The following is a 16,836-nucleotide window of genomic DNA, read 5'->3' on the forward strand; positions in this document are numbered from 1 at the left end:
GATTTGCTGATTTTTTGTTTAAAAAAACGACATAGAACCTGCTTTTATTTTATTTTATTTTTATTTATGCTCAGATTGTTATTGTACTTGCAACATAATTGCACATTTAAAAGTTCTCCTAAAATGCTGATTATTGCATAAACATACACAAAACCGGCTGATTTATACAAAAATGTACTGGCTTCAGTTACACAAAGTATATAATGCCCAATCCTCTCATTTGAATGACAAAGTTAAAATCGGTCCATCATGTTCCCTCTTACAGTCATCTTTCTTTCTCTAGCTCATGTCCTTTTCCTTTTGGTTCTCATCTGCAACTGTACTCCTTACCTTCATGCTTTGTTGTTTTACTATAGGATTACTATATATATATTTACTAATAGTATTATTATGTTTTACAATATAGTTTTACAAGTTGTTTCCTTGATGGATCACTTCCCTTCTCTGGCTTCACTCTGTGTTCTGGGCATTGAGATCCTCGTAGTCAGCAGGAACAGTGTCTGTGGTGTTGAGAAAGAAAAAGAAACTCATGGGCATACTTAAGTTTATGTAGCTGACTGGACTGCCTTTAATTTAAAGACACTCACCGTTGCAACGGTACTTCAGATTGGACCAGATTATATTTTCCTGAGAGAAGCAGAACACGCCCAGTCTTCCACCTCTCATACTGGTGTCAATGATCACCCCTGTGTCTGCCACCAGCTTTGGACCCTCAAAGAAGCGAGCCCTGGTTCACACACAAGGTGATTTAAGTTTAGTCAGTTCACACCTTATGAGTGTGTCTCTTGAGTGTTGATGTGTGTCCTGATCTTTGTACCTGATGTATCCAACCTGTGGTCTGTGCTGGAGGAACCAGCGGTAGGACACCTTGTCCTTCCAGCCAACGTTCCTCGGATCCTTCCACAGGAGACGGACCTGCTCAGGGGTGTGTCCTGTGTGCCAGAGGGAGTTCCTCAGATACTCACCCGGACCTGTCTTTGACTTCACAACCTAGTGATGTCAGATAGCATAAGAGAGGGAAAATAACATGATGAAAGTAAATACCCTTCCCCCAGCTGTAGCTTCTGCCCACCTGTCCCTGGGCAAGACATTTATCCCCAAATTGCTCCTGATGGTCAGGCATGGAACTTGCACGGTAGCTCGCCGTCATTGGCTTGTGAGTGCAGTCAATGCAGCCACTTACCTTGAGTTGTATTCCCGGCTCAGCGACTGCTCTGAAGGGTGCAGCCTGCCAGTAGGTTTGTTCTGTCTGTTTCCACATCACCACGTAGAAGGAGGAGGAGTCCTGGTAGCCGAAGATGAAGCCGGCGTAGTCATCATCCGTCATTGTGTTCACGTGGAATGTTCCCTCAAAGTCGACCCCACTGAATGCTTTGTAGCCTACATATGTGGACAGTTAAAAAGAAAGACACAACATATTAGGGAAAAGGCTGAAAAAAAAAAAACACATTGAAGAAGATGGAAAATATTCTATTATTAAAACGGATGGAGATTAGGCAGTATGTAGGTACTCTGCGCTTACCTACAGCAAGGCCAGGGTCAGAGTTCATTGTCTGAACTATCTCCATGCCCTGCCAGGACAAAAGAGAGTCGCTCCACTTTATTTCTAGTACTATGGGACTCATTAGATATGTTGTTGATGAATACTAACATAATAATTGCAATTTGCAGTGTTTATTCAAATGAACAGGTCATCCAATGTTACTATCCAGTACAGTTACTATCCTCATTTGTATAGAATATGGACAGAACAGGTGAGCTTTATACAAAGTCTTGAAAAAAAAACGGTAATACGAGTCTTTGCTGTCTGGATTTACCCTGCAGAGATCTGAAGAGCAGTTAACCGTAGTCCTCATAAATTGACCAGAGTTTAAAATGCCAACACAAAGAAAGCGTAAGGTCACAGACATCTGGACGAAGTGAGGGACAACCAGCAGAATTTCCGCAGCGCTTGAACAATCCAGGAAATTAAACAATGTCGATATAGACTTCTGTAATACAGTAACAGAGGTTAGCTAGAGAAGGGGTTTTGAACTCTGGCTATTGTTTACCTGATTGAGGACCACCCAGTTGGGGTCAATCTGAGAGTCCCCTTCTGGATCCAGCACTACGGTCTGATAGGCTCTGAAGTCGGTCAGGGTGACCTCGGCATTCTCTGGACAGTGGTCAATTGTGTCGATGACATTGTCTTTGTCAAAATCTCCTTCGCATGCGTCTCCAACTCTGTTATCTGAATTACAAGGAGACAGCTCAAGGCCAACACAGTAGAAACAAATACTCACTGCATACCGTACACATGTACGCCCAAAAGACAAACATGAAGTGATACTAACTATCTGTGTCCTTTTGGTCTGGGTTGGGAACTAGTCTGCAGTTGTCATCATCGTCCAGTATGCCGTCGTTATCATCGTCATCGTCACATTCATCTCCCTAGCGAGATAAAATAGCACATTTGGTGTAGTGTAAACACGGAGCCATCTATATGTGAGAAGAATTGACGAAATATGATGCATTAAATAAATAAAATAAAGTATGAAGGAGGAGATTGAAACCATTCCATCCTTGTCAGTGTCCAACTGAGAGGAATTGATGATTGTGGGACAGTTGTCTTTTGTGTTCTGGTGTCCATCACCATCACTGACAAAGAGGAGGTAGAGCAGGTAAAACAAAACGTTACACATCTTTATACACATTCGTACCACAGGTCATGAAAGCGGGCTCTACCTGTCAATGTTGTCATCACAGCTATCTCCTACAAGGTCATCATCTGAGTCAGACTGCAGGTAGACAAAACAAACACTGTTGATCAGAGTTAGGGCTGCTCAATTATGGAGAAAACTAATTTTGGTTAATAACAAAATCACAATTATTTAACACTATTACTCATTGACTTTTGGAAAGATGTTGAATTTACGGAACTTAAAAAACATTAAAACAGTTCTAACAAATCAACAGTGAAAACACCTTAAAAACACTTTCACTTATTGAATTCCCCTTCAAAACACAAGACAAAATAAGAGTATATTTGCAAAGGGTTAAGTGTAAAATATTCGTTTTTCTTGATCGTTATGAGCCAAAATTGAAATTGCATTAATTGCACATTCCTAGTCGGAGTTATGGCAGCATATAGATCTTTTTCAGGTTATTGTTTAGTTTGTTACCTGGTTAGAGTTGGCCATATCGGGACAGCTGTCACAGGCATCTCCCACCCCATCGTTGTCTCTGTCTTTCTGGTCTACATTGGGGACTCGCTGGCAGTTGTCAAGAATATTCTTCAAACCTTCAAATGAACATAAACACCTCAGCACTTTTATTTCTGCGTCATGTGTGAAAGCGTTGACAGGAAAATAAAAAAAAAAGAAGCATGACAGAACACAGCCTACAGACAAGGTCTGTCAAATGGATCACCAGATGGCAGAGTTTCTGGAAGACGAAGGTGGAATAGTTTCCAGTGGCCTTCAATGCCTGGCTGAGGCATACAGTGGAAAAATGCATTTAGAGACGGAACAGACATGACCAAGCCCTTGGCAATCCAGCCTTGGAGTTAAGGCCATAACCATAATGAATTATCATCATCATATCATATCTAAACAAAATGAATGAACAGGGGTCAACAAACAGAGTCTAAACATGCAATGTGCATTAGCAAGCATATACAGGTAAACATGCAAGCACACACAAGTTAAAACTGTGGAAAAATGAGAAGTGCTCTAAAAGGGAAATCAGGTGAAGTGTGTGAGAAAGGTTTGTGAGAAAACATGATTCTAGTTGGAACATTTCACCTGAGGAAGGTCTTTGTGACCAAAACATTTTGAAATAAAGTATTTACATGCATAATGGACAGTGTGTGGGAAGTGTTACTGGTAACCTTTACCTTTTCTGATGCACTTGCCCCAAAAAAGAGGTGTGCAAAAGTGCTTTTGAATCGAGTTGGAACATTTTAATATTTAACACTTTTTTCTATTGGGGTTTTGGAGTTTGTTTTGATAAGGCTTATTAAGGCTTGTTTCCCTGAAAGCCAATGATCTAACTGGTACAGGATGTGTATTAGAAACAGACCAGGAGGCTGTTTTGAACAGATAAATTGGTGCCAGTCCAGTGAACGCAACAAAAATCTCCACACTTTCCACCAAACGGGATTGCAAAGGTTGTATTCTTGTCTAGACAGTCTGTGGTTTGGATAACCCTCACATACATGGCCATTCTTTAATGCAATTATCAGCCACTTGGTTTCACAATGTATTTTTAAAAGTATTACCTCTAATTGATGCAATAAAAGCAGTAATAGTCCAGTAATTACAGCTCCCACAGTAATGACCATCTAACCATTTCAGCCAGTGTGACCATTTACAAAAATTGCCCCTCTAATTACACTCAGTAATGTCCAGCAATTATAAAACTATGTGACTATAATAATTCTTTGACTGTTACTTAACAAATACGCTTACCGTCCCCATCCATATCATCATCGCATTCATCTCCCAGCCCGTCCTGATCGGTATCCCTCTGTGTGGGGTTATCAACTGTTCTGCAATTGTCACAAGCATCGCCATGGAGATCCTTATCACTGTTCCTTTGGTCCACATTAGGAATAAGCCAGCAGTTGTCCTAAGACAGAAAAAAATAGGTTTACTGCAGTGTGCACAGGCTCAAGTGAGAGAGAGTGAGCACCCACCAAAATTTGTGAGAGCTCATGGTATGTTGGTCCTGTGTAAAGTTACCTACATCTATGTTAATAATGCCATCACTGTCTGCATCATCATCACAGGAGTCACCCATCCCATCCCTGTCTGCATCCTCTTGGCCAGAGTTTGGCACAAACACACAGTTATCCTGGAAACACATCAAAACACACAACATTATATGTATATAGTGTAACACTAGCATGAATTAATTCAAAGAGAGGTCAGGGGGTTTAGAAATGAGTACCTTCTCACAGTTGTTGTCTCTGCACTGGAGCTTACTGTCAGGATATGCGTCAATATCTGTGTCCTTTCCACACACATAGCCATTACCTGCCCAACCAACGCCACACTAACATGCACACAAGAAGAAAAAGTCATGTCATGACATTTTATGTGAATGTAACGAGGAACAGCCAAACAGTTAGTGACTAACATTCATGATCCAGGGGTGTGCATGCGTGTAGCTGATTGTGACTACAGTGTCTTCTTAATTCTTACCACACAGCTAATGCTGCCGTCTCTCTCCACGACACAATTGGCATTAGCGTCGCAGGGGTTGGGTTGACCATTGGGGCAAAGCCTGATACCATGGCAGCCTTTCACCTGATCACCTGTGAAGCCGGTTTTGCACTCACCGCAGCGGAAGGAGCCCTGGTGAGGACAATACTGAGTCAAAGACCAGGGCCTTCTGCTATGTGAGAGTGTGACAATAACCATACAGCACTCTCAGTGGCCTTACTATAGTGTTGTGGCAGTGTGAGTTGGCAGTGCAACCTCCATTCTCAGGCGGGCCCAGACACTCATCTATATCGTCACACGCCTGGGAAGAACAGAAGAAAGTCAGCATATCAAGAAAACATTCTGATATCCATTCGTATTCCAATAACAGGCTCAGATAATTCAAACTAAATGTTTTATATACAGTGTAAGAGTTTTGTTTGTTGTACCTGTTTGTGGGACTTTGCATAGGACACTCCCACTCCATTTATCTCTGGTCCTAGGTATCCCAGAGGGCATTTCTCACAGCGAAAACCTGGAGCAGTGTTCACACACCGGACACCAGGGTAACATGGGTTAAACTGGCACTAAGACACACAAAACAACATTGTCAAATGATAATTAGTGCTACTTTTACTGGTTTTCAGAGACTCATGCACACCAAGAAACACATAAACCGTACTTCATCTACGTCGTCACAGTGTACCCCATCTCCTGTATATCCATCAGGACAGGGCGCACACTGGAAACCCCCTGACTCTGAGCGGATGCACATGTTTTGTCTGAAACAGGTGCCAGGTGGGCAGGTAGACTGAGGCTGCATGACAATTGGAGCTGGACCTGTGTTGGTTGGATCGCCCCCGAGACCTGTAGGCACACGTAGACATACATAAAAGCACCTGGCTGAAATGTCACTTTGTCAGTAGTGTCTAAATACTCTAAATAATGTATAAATGATCAGAGTTTTTGCATTTCTCACCACAGGCAAGACATTCCGCAATGGTATTTCTCAGAAAAGTTGTCTCCTTAATCTTAAACAGAAAGAAACAGAGTGAAGAACTGTTAGTCAGAACAAACTGTGTTGATTGGGTAATTGTGTTATAACTTCACAGCTTATATCATTGGAGACAAATTGTATGTTTCAATACCCAAACCTTTATGAGACTCAGAAGTTTTTAAAATCTATTAATAGTGTGTCTACTTCAGCTCTGGTGGATCTCTTTCCTTATATACAGGAGTGTGTCAGACAAGTCTGAAATGCCGAACTCAGGCTCTCTGTTTTATGCCTTATTCCCGAAAACAAATCCTCTGCGTTAAATAAGCATCTAAAATCATCCACTTCTATCTGCTGCTGAAGTAGATTTTGCTTTTACTCAGCTGTCAGTTGCTGAGGTTACATAAAGTCTTAAAAAACTAAAGAGCTCCAGCAGGTCCTCACAGTCTGGATTCTCACTTTATATAACAAATGGCTGATTGTATTTCCAAACCAATCTCATCCCAAAGAAAAAAGGAAATTCCAAATGTTATTTGTAATCCATTTAATTTCATCTCAGCATCAACCTGGTTTTTAAATGCAACCGAAAAGTTGGTAAACAACATCATCAGTTGATTGGACAAGAACTTTATGTTGAAATACTATGGTACTTGTATTTATTATCCAAATCATCTTAAACCATTTGAAAATATGGTGTTTTCCCATTCCATCAGTAGTTACTCGCATGAGACACACAAGACTGGGATGACATGAACTGTGTTACCTGCTGGTTGAGCAGTTGCTTCATCTCAGATAACATGCTCTTCAGCTCCTGCATGGTGGCCTGGTCGTGTGCAGTGCTACCTCCCTGGATACCTGAGGTAATTTGGCAAACAAGAACTAAATACACATCAAACATATACAGTTTAAATGACTGCATGTGTTTTCCATGTGATGTCAGACAGTCAGTTGCAATCCATTCTCACTCAGCAGCTGCAGAGATTCACGCGGATCCATGCTGCAGTCCTGCAGAGTCGCCACATTATCTATGGTGTCCTCTATCACCAGTTTCAAGTCTGTCAGTTCATCCTGAAATGCATGTGGCATATGTCCTTTAAGTTGTTGCACTACACTACTACTCAAACGGTATTCATATTTACACTGTAATATTGGGACTTTACTATTTTTGCCTCTGCAGTGAAATGTTTAATTACTCTCAACTGTAAACCTCTTCTTCACCTGTCCACTCGACTGCAGGGTCCTGAGTGCCACCTTGTTGGGACCAGGGGGGAGTGAACCAAACGCAGCCGGCAGATCATCCAAAGTGTGTACCAGTCTGCAGTCTACATAGATGTTGAGGCGCGGCGGACCGCCCTGTAGACCTCTGGCATGTAGCATCACATGGTGATCTTGGCCATCTGCCAGGGAAGCGTGGTTGAAACTGGTTGTGACCGATCTGCCGTCAGTCTTCTGGAAACGAATGGTCACTAGAAAAGGAGAGAAGTGAGATTGAAAGACAGAGAAGAAAACAGACAGCGGACAGAAAGGAAGAGATAGGCAGCAAGAGAACACAAGTTAAAACTCTGATAATGTAGTCTGTTAAAGTAGTTGTCACAGACACTGTTAAATGTGTTAGTGGAATAATTCACCCTTGCTTAGTTTGGCCTGCACACTGAGCTCCAGGTACTTGGTGTTGTCTTTGGGGTTGATGACACTGTACAGAGAGGTAGGGGCCTTGCTGTGGAGCCTGAAGGAAGAGAGGAGGAAAGCCTCATCTCGCCCTTTGTTCTTTAGGCTTCCTTGGAACAAGTCTGGCAGGCAGTCTGGAGACACCAGCAGGTCATAGACTAACACAGGAGAGGATTATTAAAAACCTGCATTACACTGCTGTAGACACATTGTTCCATCATTGTGTCAAAAAAAGTTTAGAGAAAAGCCACAGTTTAACACAGACAGTGAGGGAAACATGATCAATCGCACAATAATTAGCAAGGAGCTTAGGGAATATTCAGCAACTGAAAGCACTCAGTCTGGTACACGGTAAGAGGTGCTTTTTATTGAGTGTTAGACAAGAGTTCCAGAAAGCAGCAGTGGTAAACTCTTTCCACTGGAACAAACCCACTGCCTCACAATCACATGCACGGACACACACACACACACACACACACACACACACACACACACACACACACACACACACACACACACCACACAAACACACACACACACAAACACACACACACACAAAAACACAGCTATTTGCTAAATTCAAGAATAATACGAAGTGACAGGTTATTATATGGAAACATTTGCTTGTACTCTAGGTAAATCAAAGTTTTGCACATATACTCTCCAAGATGGCAGTTAGTGTTGTTTACCATCTAAAATTGATCCGGACGTGAAATTCGACTAACTACAAAAAAGCAAATAAAATTCCCGTTGCTATTTGCAGGCTTGCTGCAGATTAGAAGTTTTAAGACCAGACATCAGATAATAACGAATACATAACCCAGAAAATGTGCTGAACTACAGAGACAAATATGATGTTTTCTAGAAGGACATGGACGGTGAAGAGTACTTACTAATGCCTTGAGCTGTGACAGTGAGCACCAGCTGTTGCAGCACCAGAGACAGAGCCGCTGCTCTGGCCCACACACCCATCATCCAGTGCTTCAGTATTGGACACACCTCAGCAGAAGTTGTTTTAAAAACTAAACTACTCTTATGGGTCAATTAGAGTATCACAGATTAGAGTGTCACCAATTTTAACACAGAATGATGGAAAATATCCAGAAGTTTAAGCAAAATCTCAGTAGAGGTAAAATGGTTTTGTGGACACAGGCACAGCTTTTAAAGCAAAGGGGTGTGTCCTTGCACTCTACTGTTGCGAAAGTGGCACAGTGTAAGGACTATTTTAAGACTTTAAGGGAGTGTCCCCTTGCTACTATAGTTCCATCAAATAATAAATTGTATGTTGAACCTGTGTGTAAAAGACGTGGTATTAGTGTATGCTAGAAACATTTAAAACAATAAATAAATCATTATACATAGCATTTTATTCCAAAAAGTGTACTACATTACTTATACTGTTGGAGCTAAATGTGAGTTTTTATGAATTTATGACCCTATTTTATTTAGAGTCAAGATAAAGTTTAATTCCTTGAGTCTTTATGTCCACTATCTTTTAGGGATTTGTAATATAACAGCACAAAAATACTCTAAATCAGCCTGCACACAGTCAGTCAACTCTATAAAAAAGTCTTAAAGGAGGAAAACTTGATTCCAGTTGGCCATCTTTCCCCACAAACATCATAAACCCGTGGCATAGACGTGGATTTGATCCCGTAGCTCATCACCAGTCAGCCAGTTAAATTGTATAACTATATGCCAGATGTGTTTAATGTTAATGTAATCTAACTTGTTCTACATACCTCTGCCAACCTTTTCTAAATTCCATCTGTTGGAGAATGTGGGAAAGGAAGGACGAAAAGGGCTAGACTCGGGACCCTGGAAACATTTCATGATCGATGTCTGGTACTCGTCTTAAAGCTTCACCTCAAGCACATTTCAACATCTCAGTTGCTGGTCCGGGCCAAAGAGAGACATTTACCATCCCTCGGAGCATTATCACCGGGGACGCGTTTGTGTCTGGCTGTCTGGTCTCCGACCAAGCACCTGGCAGCCTTCGACAGTCTGACTAACAATCTGTGGACAGTTCTCATGCAATTGTTGCTGGAAATAAGTAAATGGTCTCAAAACAGAAAATTACTTTTTCAGAATTATTTTTTGGGGTTTTCCCTTTATTAGGAAGTGACAGTGGATAGACAAGGGGGATGACACACAGCAAAAGACAGCAGGTCAGATTCGAACCCGTGCCGCTGCCGGATCAGTCAACATGGGGCAAACACTCTTACCATGTGAGCTAGAGGACGCCCTATAGGACTCTTATAATATAAAAATCAAAAGATTAAAAGGTCACTTCCATTCCTGACATAAAGTAAGTCTGACCGTGTGTCACTGATCCTTTTTACCTTTACAAAAAATGTGAAATGCAATCTTTTACATGTGAAAAAGTTAATTTCACATTTGTAATGTTGTGATTTCAAATGTGAAACCAAGTTTCATATTTTAAAATAACTTATTATTACTAACTATTCTAACTTAGTAACTGTTAACTAACTAGCTAAAAGTTAACTATGTACCAACAGTTTACTATAAGTTATTAGTTTACTATTAACGAAGTGTAATCTATGAACTAACTTACTATGAACTAACTATTAATTAACCAGTGTGTAAGGGTCCATTTCTATTTTGTAACTGTATCTGTACACTGCCCATTTTACGAATACATTCTGAATCAGGGGCTACATTTCCCCATACAAGTAACTAATACATCTGGAGCTTTTGATTGAATCACACAAAACTCCTGAGAAGAGATTGCTGCACAGTTCAGCCACTTTACGATCTAGGCGCTACTGAGATTTTCTTGTCCTTGTTACTTTATGTTAATACATTCTTTCTCATTATGATTACTATTTTTGTACTAACATTTATAAAAGTAATTGTGTGCACATCCCACCTTCTGGCAGGTGCAGGACAAATGAGAAATACTAAAATGAAAGATTTAATGTCCGCAACACTGCTTTAAGCTCCCATAATTTAATACAAAGGCAACTGGGTCTTCTTCAGGAAAATGGTCAACTCATTTGACAAAGGGATATCCATATGTAGGCATTACGATAAACTGATCCAACATGTGACTTCAATTAGTTTTATTAGGTCTAAAAAGCCTAATAGCCCCACTCATGACTCAACTATTTTTGTACCCCCTCTCATAAAGATGCATCATAAATCATGAGTTGTTGCTAGAATGGCTTAATTTCTTCATAAGTAGCCTACCAGACAATTCTGTAGGCTTACCAATTTTATGACTGTAGGATCCTCACAAACTGACAAAGAATGAGCCATTATAGTCGAATGACATAAGCCAAAGAACGGGATTCTGAATTTTTTTTTTAAATCACAGGTTACAGTATTATTCTTTCAAGTCAAGTCTCGGTAGCCTACTTATTTTCTTCACCTCTGCAGACTCTGATATGACCAGGATATGACAGGTACCTCGTGACGTCACAAGCTCCTTGCATGGATCAAAACATGGCGGCTGCCATGGAGCTGAGATGCTGGGGAGGAGACTGGGGTTTGCCTTCTGTCCACACGGAGTCTCTGATAGTCCTGGTAACGTTATCGTTGGCTTGTAAAAGAAATAAATACTGTCATTATATCCAGCTGTAATTTGAAGACGAAATGTTTCTTCTCCGGTGTTCTTCGCCTCTTCTCTGATTAGCTTTCATGCTAACTTGCCTACTGTAGATTGCTTGATAAGCTAACGTTAGCTGTTCCTGCAAACTCGATGAGCAGGACAGAACATAATATTTCCAGTTGAGTTTTAACGTTAGGTTTTCCCTGCAGCATAACTGGGCGGACTGCATGGGCTGTCGTCCGTGCATGTCTGGCTGTCAAAAGTCACTTTTATTGGTAACAAAAATGTGGTCCTTCAAGGTCAGCTTGTTGAGGCTTCCATATTAATTTAATTGGCTAATATTCCTCTCTCTCACCAACTATCGACTGTGGCCGTTGTAGTAATAGTAAAACACGTGTCATTAAAGAAACATTTCAGTTGTTTTCATTTACTCTGTCAGTGAATCCATGCAGTTACCTTACTTGCCACAGGGTGACATTATGACTAATTTTCTGACATGCATTCCTCCCTTATAAAGCAAGTAGTGCAATGCTTTTTGAATAGACTAACATATTAAAACAGGAATTCTGTTTGATATTAGTACATTTTAGAAAATAGGAATAAGGCAATTATATAATATGAACAATTACAGGCAGCAAATAAGGTAGCATTGGTTTTAGAGCTGAAATTATTCAATTAGTCTATTGACAGAAAATAACCAGTTTATTCTTTTAGTTATTTTTTTTTCATGCCACCAGTCTTAGCACCTCCAATGTGGTGATTTGCTGCTTTTCCTCTGTTTTGTACCACTGTAAACTGAACATCTGTTGGTTGTTTGACTGTTGGTCGGACAAAATAAGACATTTGGAACAAGTCCCATTGGAATCCAGAAATTTGTGATAGCTAGTTCTGACTATTATTTGAAATGTTGTAGTTAAAATAACTGTTAGTTGCAGCCCTAATTGATTTAGTTATAAGTATTAAACTGAAAATGATTCCAGCATAACATTCATGACATACTTTGAAATCATAAATGCACAAAAGATTGTCTCTTTTTACCATCTTTCTCAGTTCAAGTATCATTTTTCTTTCAGGCATATGCCAAGTTTTCAGGGGCAAAAGTCACAGTTTCCCCTATAGACTGGACATGGAAAACTCTAACAGGTTGGTTGCAGCTTCCTACAAACCAAAATTACATAACGTGGTCCAGGCATCACATGGGGATTGCTTACACATGTGGTTGACAGAGAATTCAATGATATAGGTACATTTAACAGTACACTTAAGTTTGGAAAATATGTCCATGTAATTTGTATAATCCAGTCCGAGCTTTCTTCGGGCTCTTGAAAATATCACTACACTATAGTAGTATGCATACTTAAAATCACATGACCACTAACACAATAATTGCCACATTCATGAAAATCTTGTGGAACCAAACATTTGCCAGAACAGGTTGAAAAACAGATTTATGTCATGGGTTTTATGCATCCAATTGAATTCCAAAAATGTAGGGAATTCATGTAAATCGCAGGTAAACATATATTGTTAATTACAACACATGCAACAACAGATGCAACACCAGCTCTTAGCTTTGTCTTGAATTGTTATATCTTCTTCCTGGCATTCAACCTGCAGCCACAGTCCCGGAGTTGCTGTGTGAAGACTCTGCAGTTCAGGAACCAGCACAGATTCTCAACTTCCTGAGGAAACGGGTAAGCATAAACACAGCGGCTGCTCACTGTCCATCACCTGGTCATTGTGATCCCCTTAAGCGGTATATATTTATATATCTAATATTTGTGACTTATCTTTTTTTTTCCCAGAGGTTTAATGCTGACTATGAACTGTCAGCCAGACAAGGAGCAGACACCATGGCATACATCGCTCTGCTTGAAGAGAAACTACTTCCAGCTCTGGTAACACCATCTCTCCTCTGCTTGTTCCCTGAAGGACTCATCTGTGAGTACTGTTAATATTTAGAGTGATGCCTTTTGTCCCACAGTTGCACACTTTCTGGGTGGATGCAGAAAACTACGCCAATCTGACACGGCCATGGTTTGCCTCACGCTCGCCATTCCCTCTTAACTTTCTCGTCCCTAGTCGCCATGCCAACACTGCCCTCTCCCGTATCCTTCTAACCAAAGGAGAGGCACCGCTACACAGAATCACTGAGGTGGAGGGAAAGGTAAATATTGAACCGTCTGATTCATCAGTCACAAGTTGTCTTTTTCCCACAACTGTAAATCTCTTTCCCTGTCTGCCTCAGATCTACAGCGATGCTAAAGAGTGCCTGAATCTCCTCTCCTACAGACTGGGAACGGCAAACTACTTTTTTGGCAACTTGTAAGTTCTCTAATGTCTTTTGAAGGATCATATGTATATCACATGCAAGTGCAAAGCTATTGAAAAACAAAAAGATGGAAAAGCCTGTAAAATTGGGATGGAAATTTTGTCTTATTTCATAAAACTTATGGTTAGGAGTCTGTGCCGGTGTTAGTTTTTCTTATTAACTACTCAGTTGGTCATTTGAATACAATTCATCACAGAAATAGAGCTGGCACAATTAGTAGACTAATTGATTAGTTGATTAAGAGAAAAATAACATATTTAATAACAATATTTTCATAATTCATTGGAAGTAGCTTTGGATTAAAGCGTCAGCTAAGTGACACGTAATGACATTTTTAATGCAGAATTGGCAGTGTAGTTTGTAGCCACTCACATATCATATGTTTATATCATATAAAACTGAATATGGATTTTGGACTGACAAAACAAGTCATTGTAAAGATATTACCCTAGACTTTGAGCAACTGGATTAATCCATGTTGAGAATAATTGTTAGTTGCAGCCCTACACAATAAGCTGAAGTACCGGTAGTATAGAAAATCATATTTACTGTTGATGTTTACCACATCAAAGGGAATTGGAAATAAACTTAGAAAATGCTTTTCAGTGTTCATTTAGAAAAAATTTTTATTTATTGTAGTTTATAAAACACACATAATATGAGTAATACTGCTGTTGCTGTCTCTTAAACCTATATTGCTTTAAAAAAAAGTTGATGGTTTATTTGTTAGGGACAGATACAGTATATAGACAAACTGAGAACAGCTATCAGATGAAAGGATCATAGTGGTTATAGCGGATGGTAGTTTGCAACACCCATCCCTACAAAGTCTTTTGTCTTGTCTTTGTTTGTAGGCCGACCAGTCTGGACGCCTTTGTGTTTGGTTTTGTGGCTCCACTTTACAAAGCCAGTCTCCCCAGTAGCCCCCTGCAGAGTCACCTCAGGCAGCTGGATAACCTCACAAGCTTCTGTGACAACATCCTCGCAGTCTACTTCAACTCAGACCACCCTTGTAAGATCACTGCAAACACAGAAAATACTCACACTCCTGGGGCTTCAGCTTGGCAAAATTCACATACGAAGATGCAAGAGAAGTTTCACATTACAAACACAAAACATCTAACAACATCCGTGTTCATCTTCTTCTCACATCTTTGTTTCACTGCATGCTTGCTCTTTGTATCTTCTAATTTTTTTAGCCTAACACAATTCCTCTTCCACTAACTCTCTGCTATTTTCTGCCATTGTCCGCTTACATCATTTCTCTCCAGGTCCCCCCCCACCTGTTCAGGAAACAATGGCTGCCAACCTCCAGAAACTAACTCAGCTTGTAAACAAAGAGTCCAACATGATCGAGAAGGTGCTTCTGCTTTCCTTTTACCGTCTCTTTGCTTGGGTTCATGGTTGCATTTGGCAGGTACAGTCTCAACTGTACTAGAAGTATATGTAGTGTATATAGTATAGTGTATAGAATCATTGTCAAATTGTTTTCTGCGTGTGCTCTAACTAAACTGGACACCCTATACTGTAGATGGATGACAACCTTCGCAGCAGCCCTCAGCACAAACCCCACCGATCGGAGCCCAAACCCAGTCTGGCTAGTGAGAAGAGCTCTACTCCTGCCTAAGCCCTGACCTGTCAACCCTGGTCCAGCTTTATGAATGGAGGAGGAACTGCCTGTAACTGTGCAGTTCTGAATCTGACATCCTAAAATCAAAAAAAAAAAGTCATCCAGCTGAACTATTCTTTGAATGAAAAATAACTTATAATAATAATAATGGTAGTACTACCTAATTATTAAAGAAAAAAATAATGATGATAGATTTCAAAGATGTTGGTCTGAAAGAAAAAGGGAAAGTGCATGTGTGAGGTTTTTAAAGAGGTTGAGCGCATGTATGTGGTTATGGATGGAATGCTATGAAGTGGTGTTTGGATGAGAAAAACACAAAGTTAAAAGAAAGCTGAAGGAAATGAAAGTTCCCATGGACACATCCTTCCTCATATCCACTGTAAATATCTTCTGTAAATTCTAATGACATTTAAAATATTCAGAGTACGCAGTCATGACTATAGAAATATCCAATCATTTATTTTGCTTTGCTCTTACCTCCTCTGCATTGTACAGTAAATTTCTTTTACTTTTTTTTATTTTCAGCTTCTAAACACTCTTTGCTAGATACACTGGGGTGATTTATACAACCTATATTAACTCCTTCATGCTAAATACGTTGAACTACTGTATGTGAGAGTTTTTCCAGGGACTATCAGAAACAAGTGTCTTTCAATTATAGTTTGTTATGCAAGATCCACTCACTGTTGTGTGTGTGTGTGTGTGTGTGTGTGTGTGTGTGTTTTCTTCTTTCTGCTGTATTGTCATTTGTGCCTATTTAAGAGTTACCTTAAACTGAAGTGTCTGTCCCATTTGGGACGTTGACTTTTTTTGTCTTTATTTTTAATTGGACAGTGAAATGAGTTGCCATGTTTCTACTGTTCTGTTCCCTAACATCCTCATCTGGGCTCTTCCAGAAATTCTCTTTATAGTTACATTCTCTTCACATGTGTGTCTTTTTGTTTGTTTGTTTCATATAGGTACATTATGCCTTCATGACTGCTGGTGTCTTTGTACAATTGTCAAAATGTTAACAGTGTCCTTTGATACATAACATAAATTATCTTTGTCCTTTCTGTTACTGTTGCTCATTCTCTGTAGATGGTTGGTAACGTATATTATTGAAATAAAAATATGAGATTTGAACCATGGCCACGCTCTTTTTTTTTTTCCCCTCAAGCAAAATAAACAATATTGTTTCACTAAATTTATAAAAATAACTAAAATTATATGGGCTATGATATATGATGTGTAGATGTTTTTGCCATCTTCTAAGCAGATGCAGCATGAGGCGGGCTATTGGGTGACTTGTTTTTCCAGTGATAATTACAACAGATTTCTCCCTTGCCCACAATGCTTATTGTGTGATTGGTTGTTTAAATGCTGGGAGGATAGTAAGCTCTTTGTCTAGTTTTGGCCTTAGACATGGAAAAAATGAGAGTAATTAGTTTGAAGGAGATGATGCATACTTGACATACG

General features: G+C 39.9%; 2 protein-coding genes across 4 annotated transcripts; one reads left to right on the forward strand and one right to left on the reverse strand.

The window, feature by feature from the left end:
- Positions 1 to 91: 91 nt before the first annotated feature.
- Positions 92 to 9,000, reverse strand: thbs4a (thrombospondin 4a). The gene is made up of 23 exons (XM_032515668.1): positions 8,739 to 9,000; positions 7,806 to 8,003; positions 7,396 to 7,643; positions 7,143 to 7,245; positions 6,941 to 7,032; positions 6,163 to 6,214; positions 5,866 to 6,050; positions 5,633 to 5,770; positions 5,425 to 5,505; positions 5,184 to 5,336; positions 4,930 to 5,034; positions 4,726 to 4,833; positions 4,449 to 4,608; positions 3,162 to 3,280; positions 2,725 to 2,777; positions 2,553 to 2,637; positions 2,334 to 2,430; positions 2,052 to 2,230; positions 1,523 to 1,571; positions 1,184 to 1,380; positions 818 to 990; positions 588 to 727; positions 92 to 500 (listed from the first exon to the last, which is right to left on the reverse strand). The coding sequence occupies exons 1-23, from the start codon at positions 8,818 to 8,820 to the stop codon at positions 451 to 453; spliced, it is 2,847 nt and encodes a 948-aa protein (XP_032371559.1). The 5' UTR covers positions 8,821 to 9,000; the 3' UTR covers positions 92 to 450.
- A 2,262-nt stretch (positions 9,001 to 11,262) lies between these two features.
- mtx3 (metaxin 3) lies at positions 11,263 to 16,499 on the forward strand. 3 transcript variants are annotated; one of them, XM_032515729.1, is made up of 9 exons: positions 11,263 to 11,391; positions 12,490 to 12,559; positions 13,034 to 13,110; positions 13,222 to 13,314; positions 13,401 to 13,583; positions 13,665 to 13,741; positions 14,603 to 14,760; positions 15,020 to 15,165; positions 15,280 to 16,499. In XM_032515729.1, exons 1-9 carry the CDS (start codon positions 11,299 to 11,301, stop codon positions 15,373 to 15,375), a joined length of 993 nt encoding a protein of 330 aa, XP_032371620.1. In that variant the 5' UTR covers positions 11,263 to 11,298; the 3' UTR covers positions 15,376 to 16,499. The 3 variants fall into 3 exon arrangements, with proteins under 3 accessions (XP_032371620.1, XP_032371621.1, XP_032371623.1); XM_032515730.1 differs by having other exon boundaries at positions 15,020 to 15,108; XM_032515732.1 differs by lacking the exon at positions 15,020 to 15,165.
- Positions 16,500 to 16,836: the final 337 nt, after the last annotated feature.

The sequence above is a fragment of the Etheostoma spectabile genome, chromosome 5, assembly GCF_008692095.1.
Source record: "Etheostoma spectabile isolate EspeVRDwgs_2016 chromosome 5, UIUC_Espe_1.0, whole genome shotgun sequence".
NCBI lineage: Eukaryota > Metazoa > Chordata > Actinopteri > Perciformes > Percidae > Etheostoma > Etheostoma spectabile.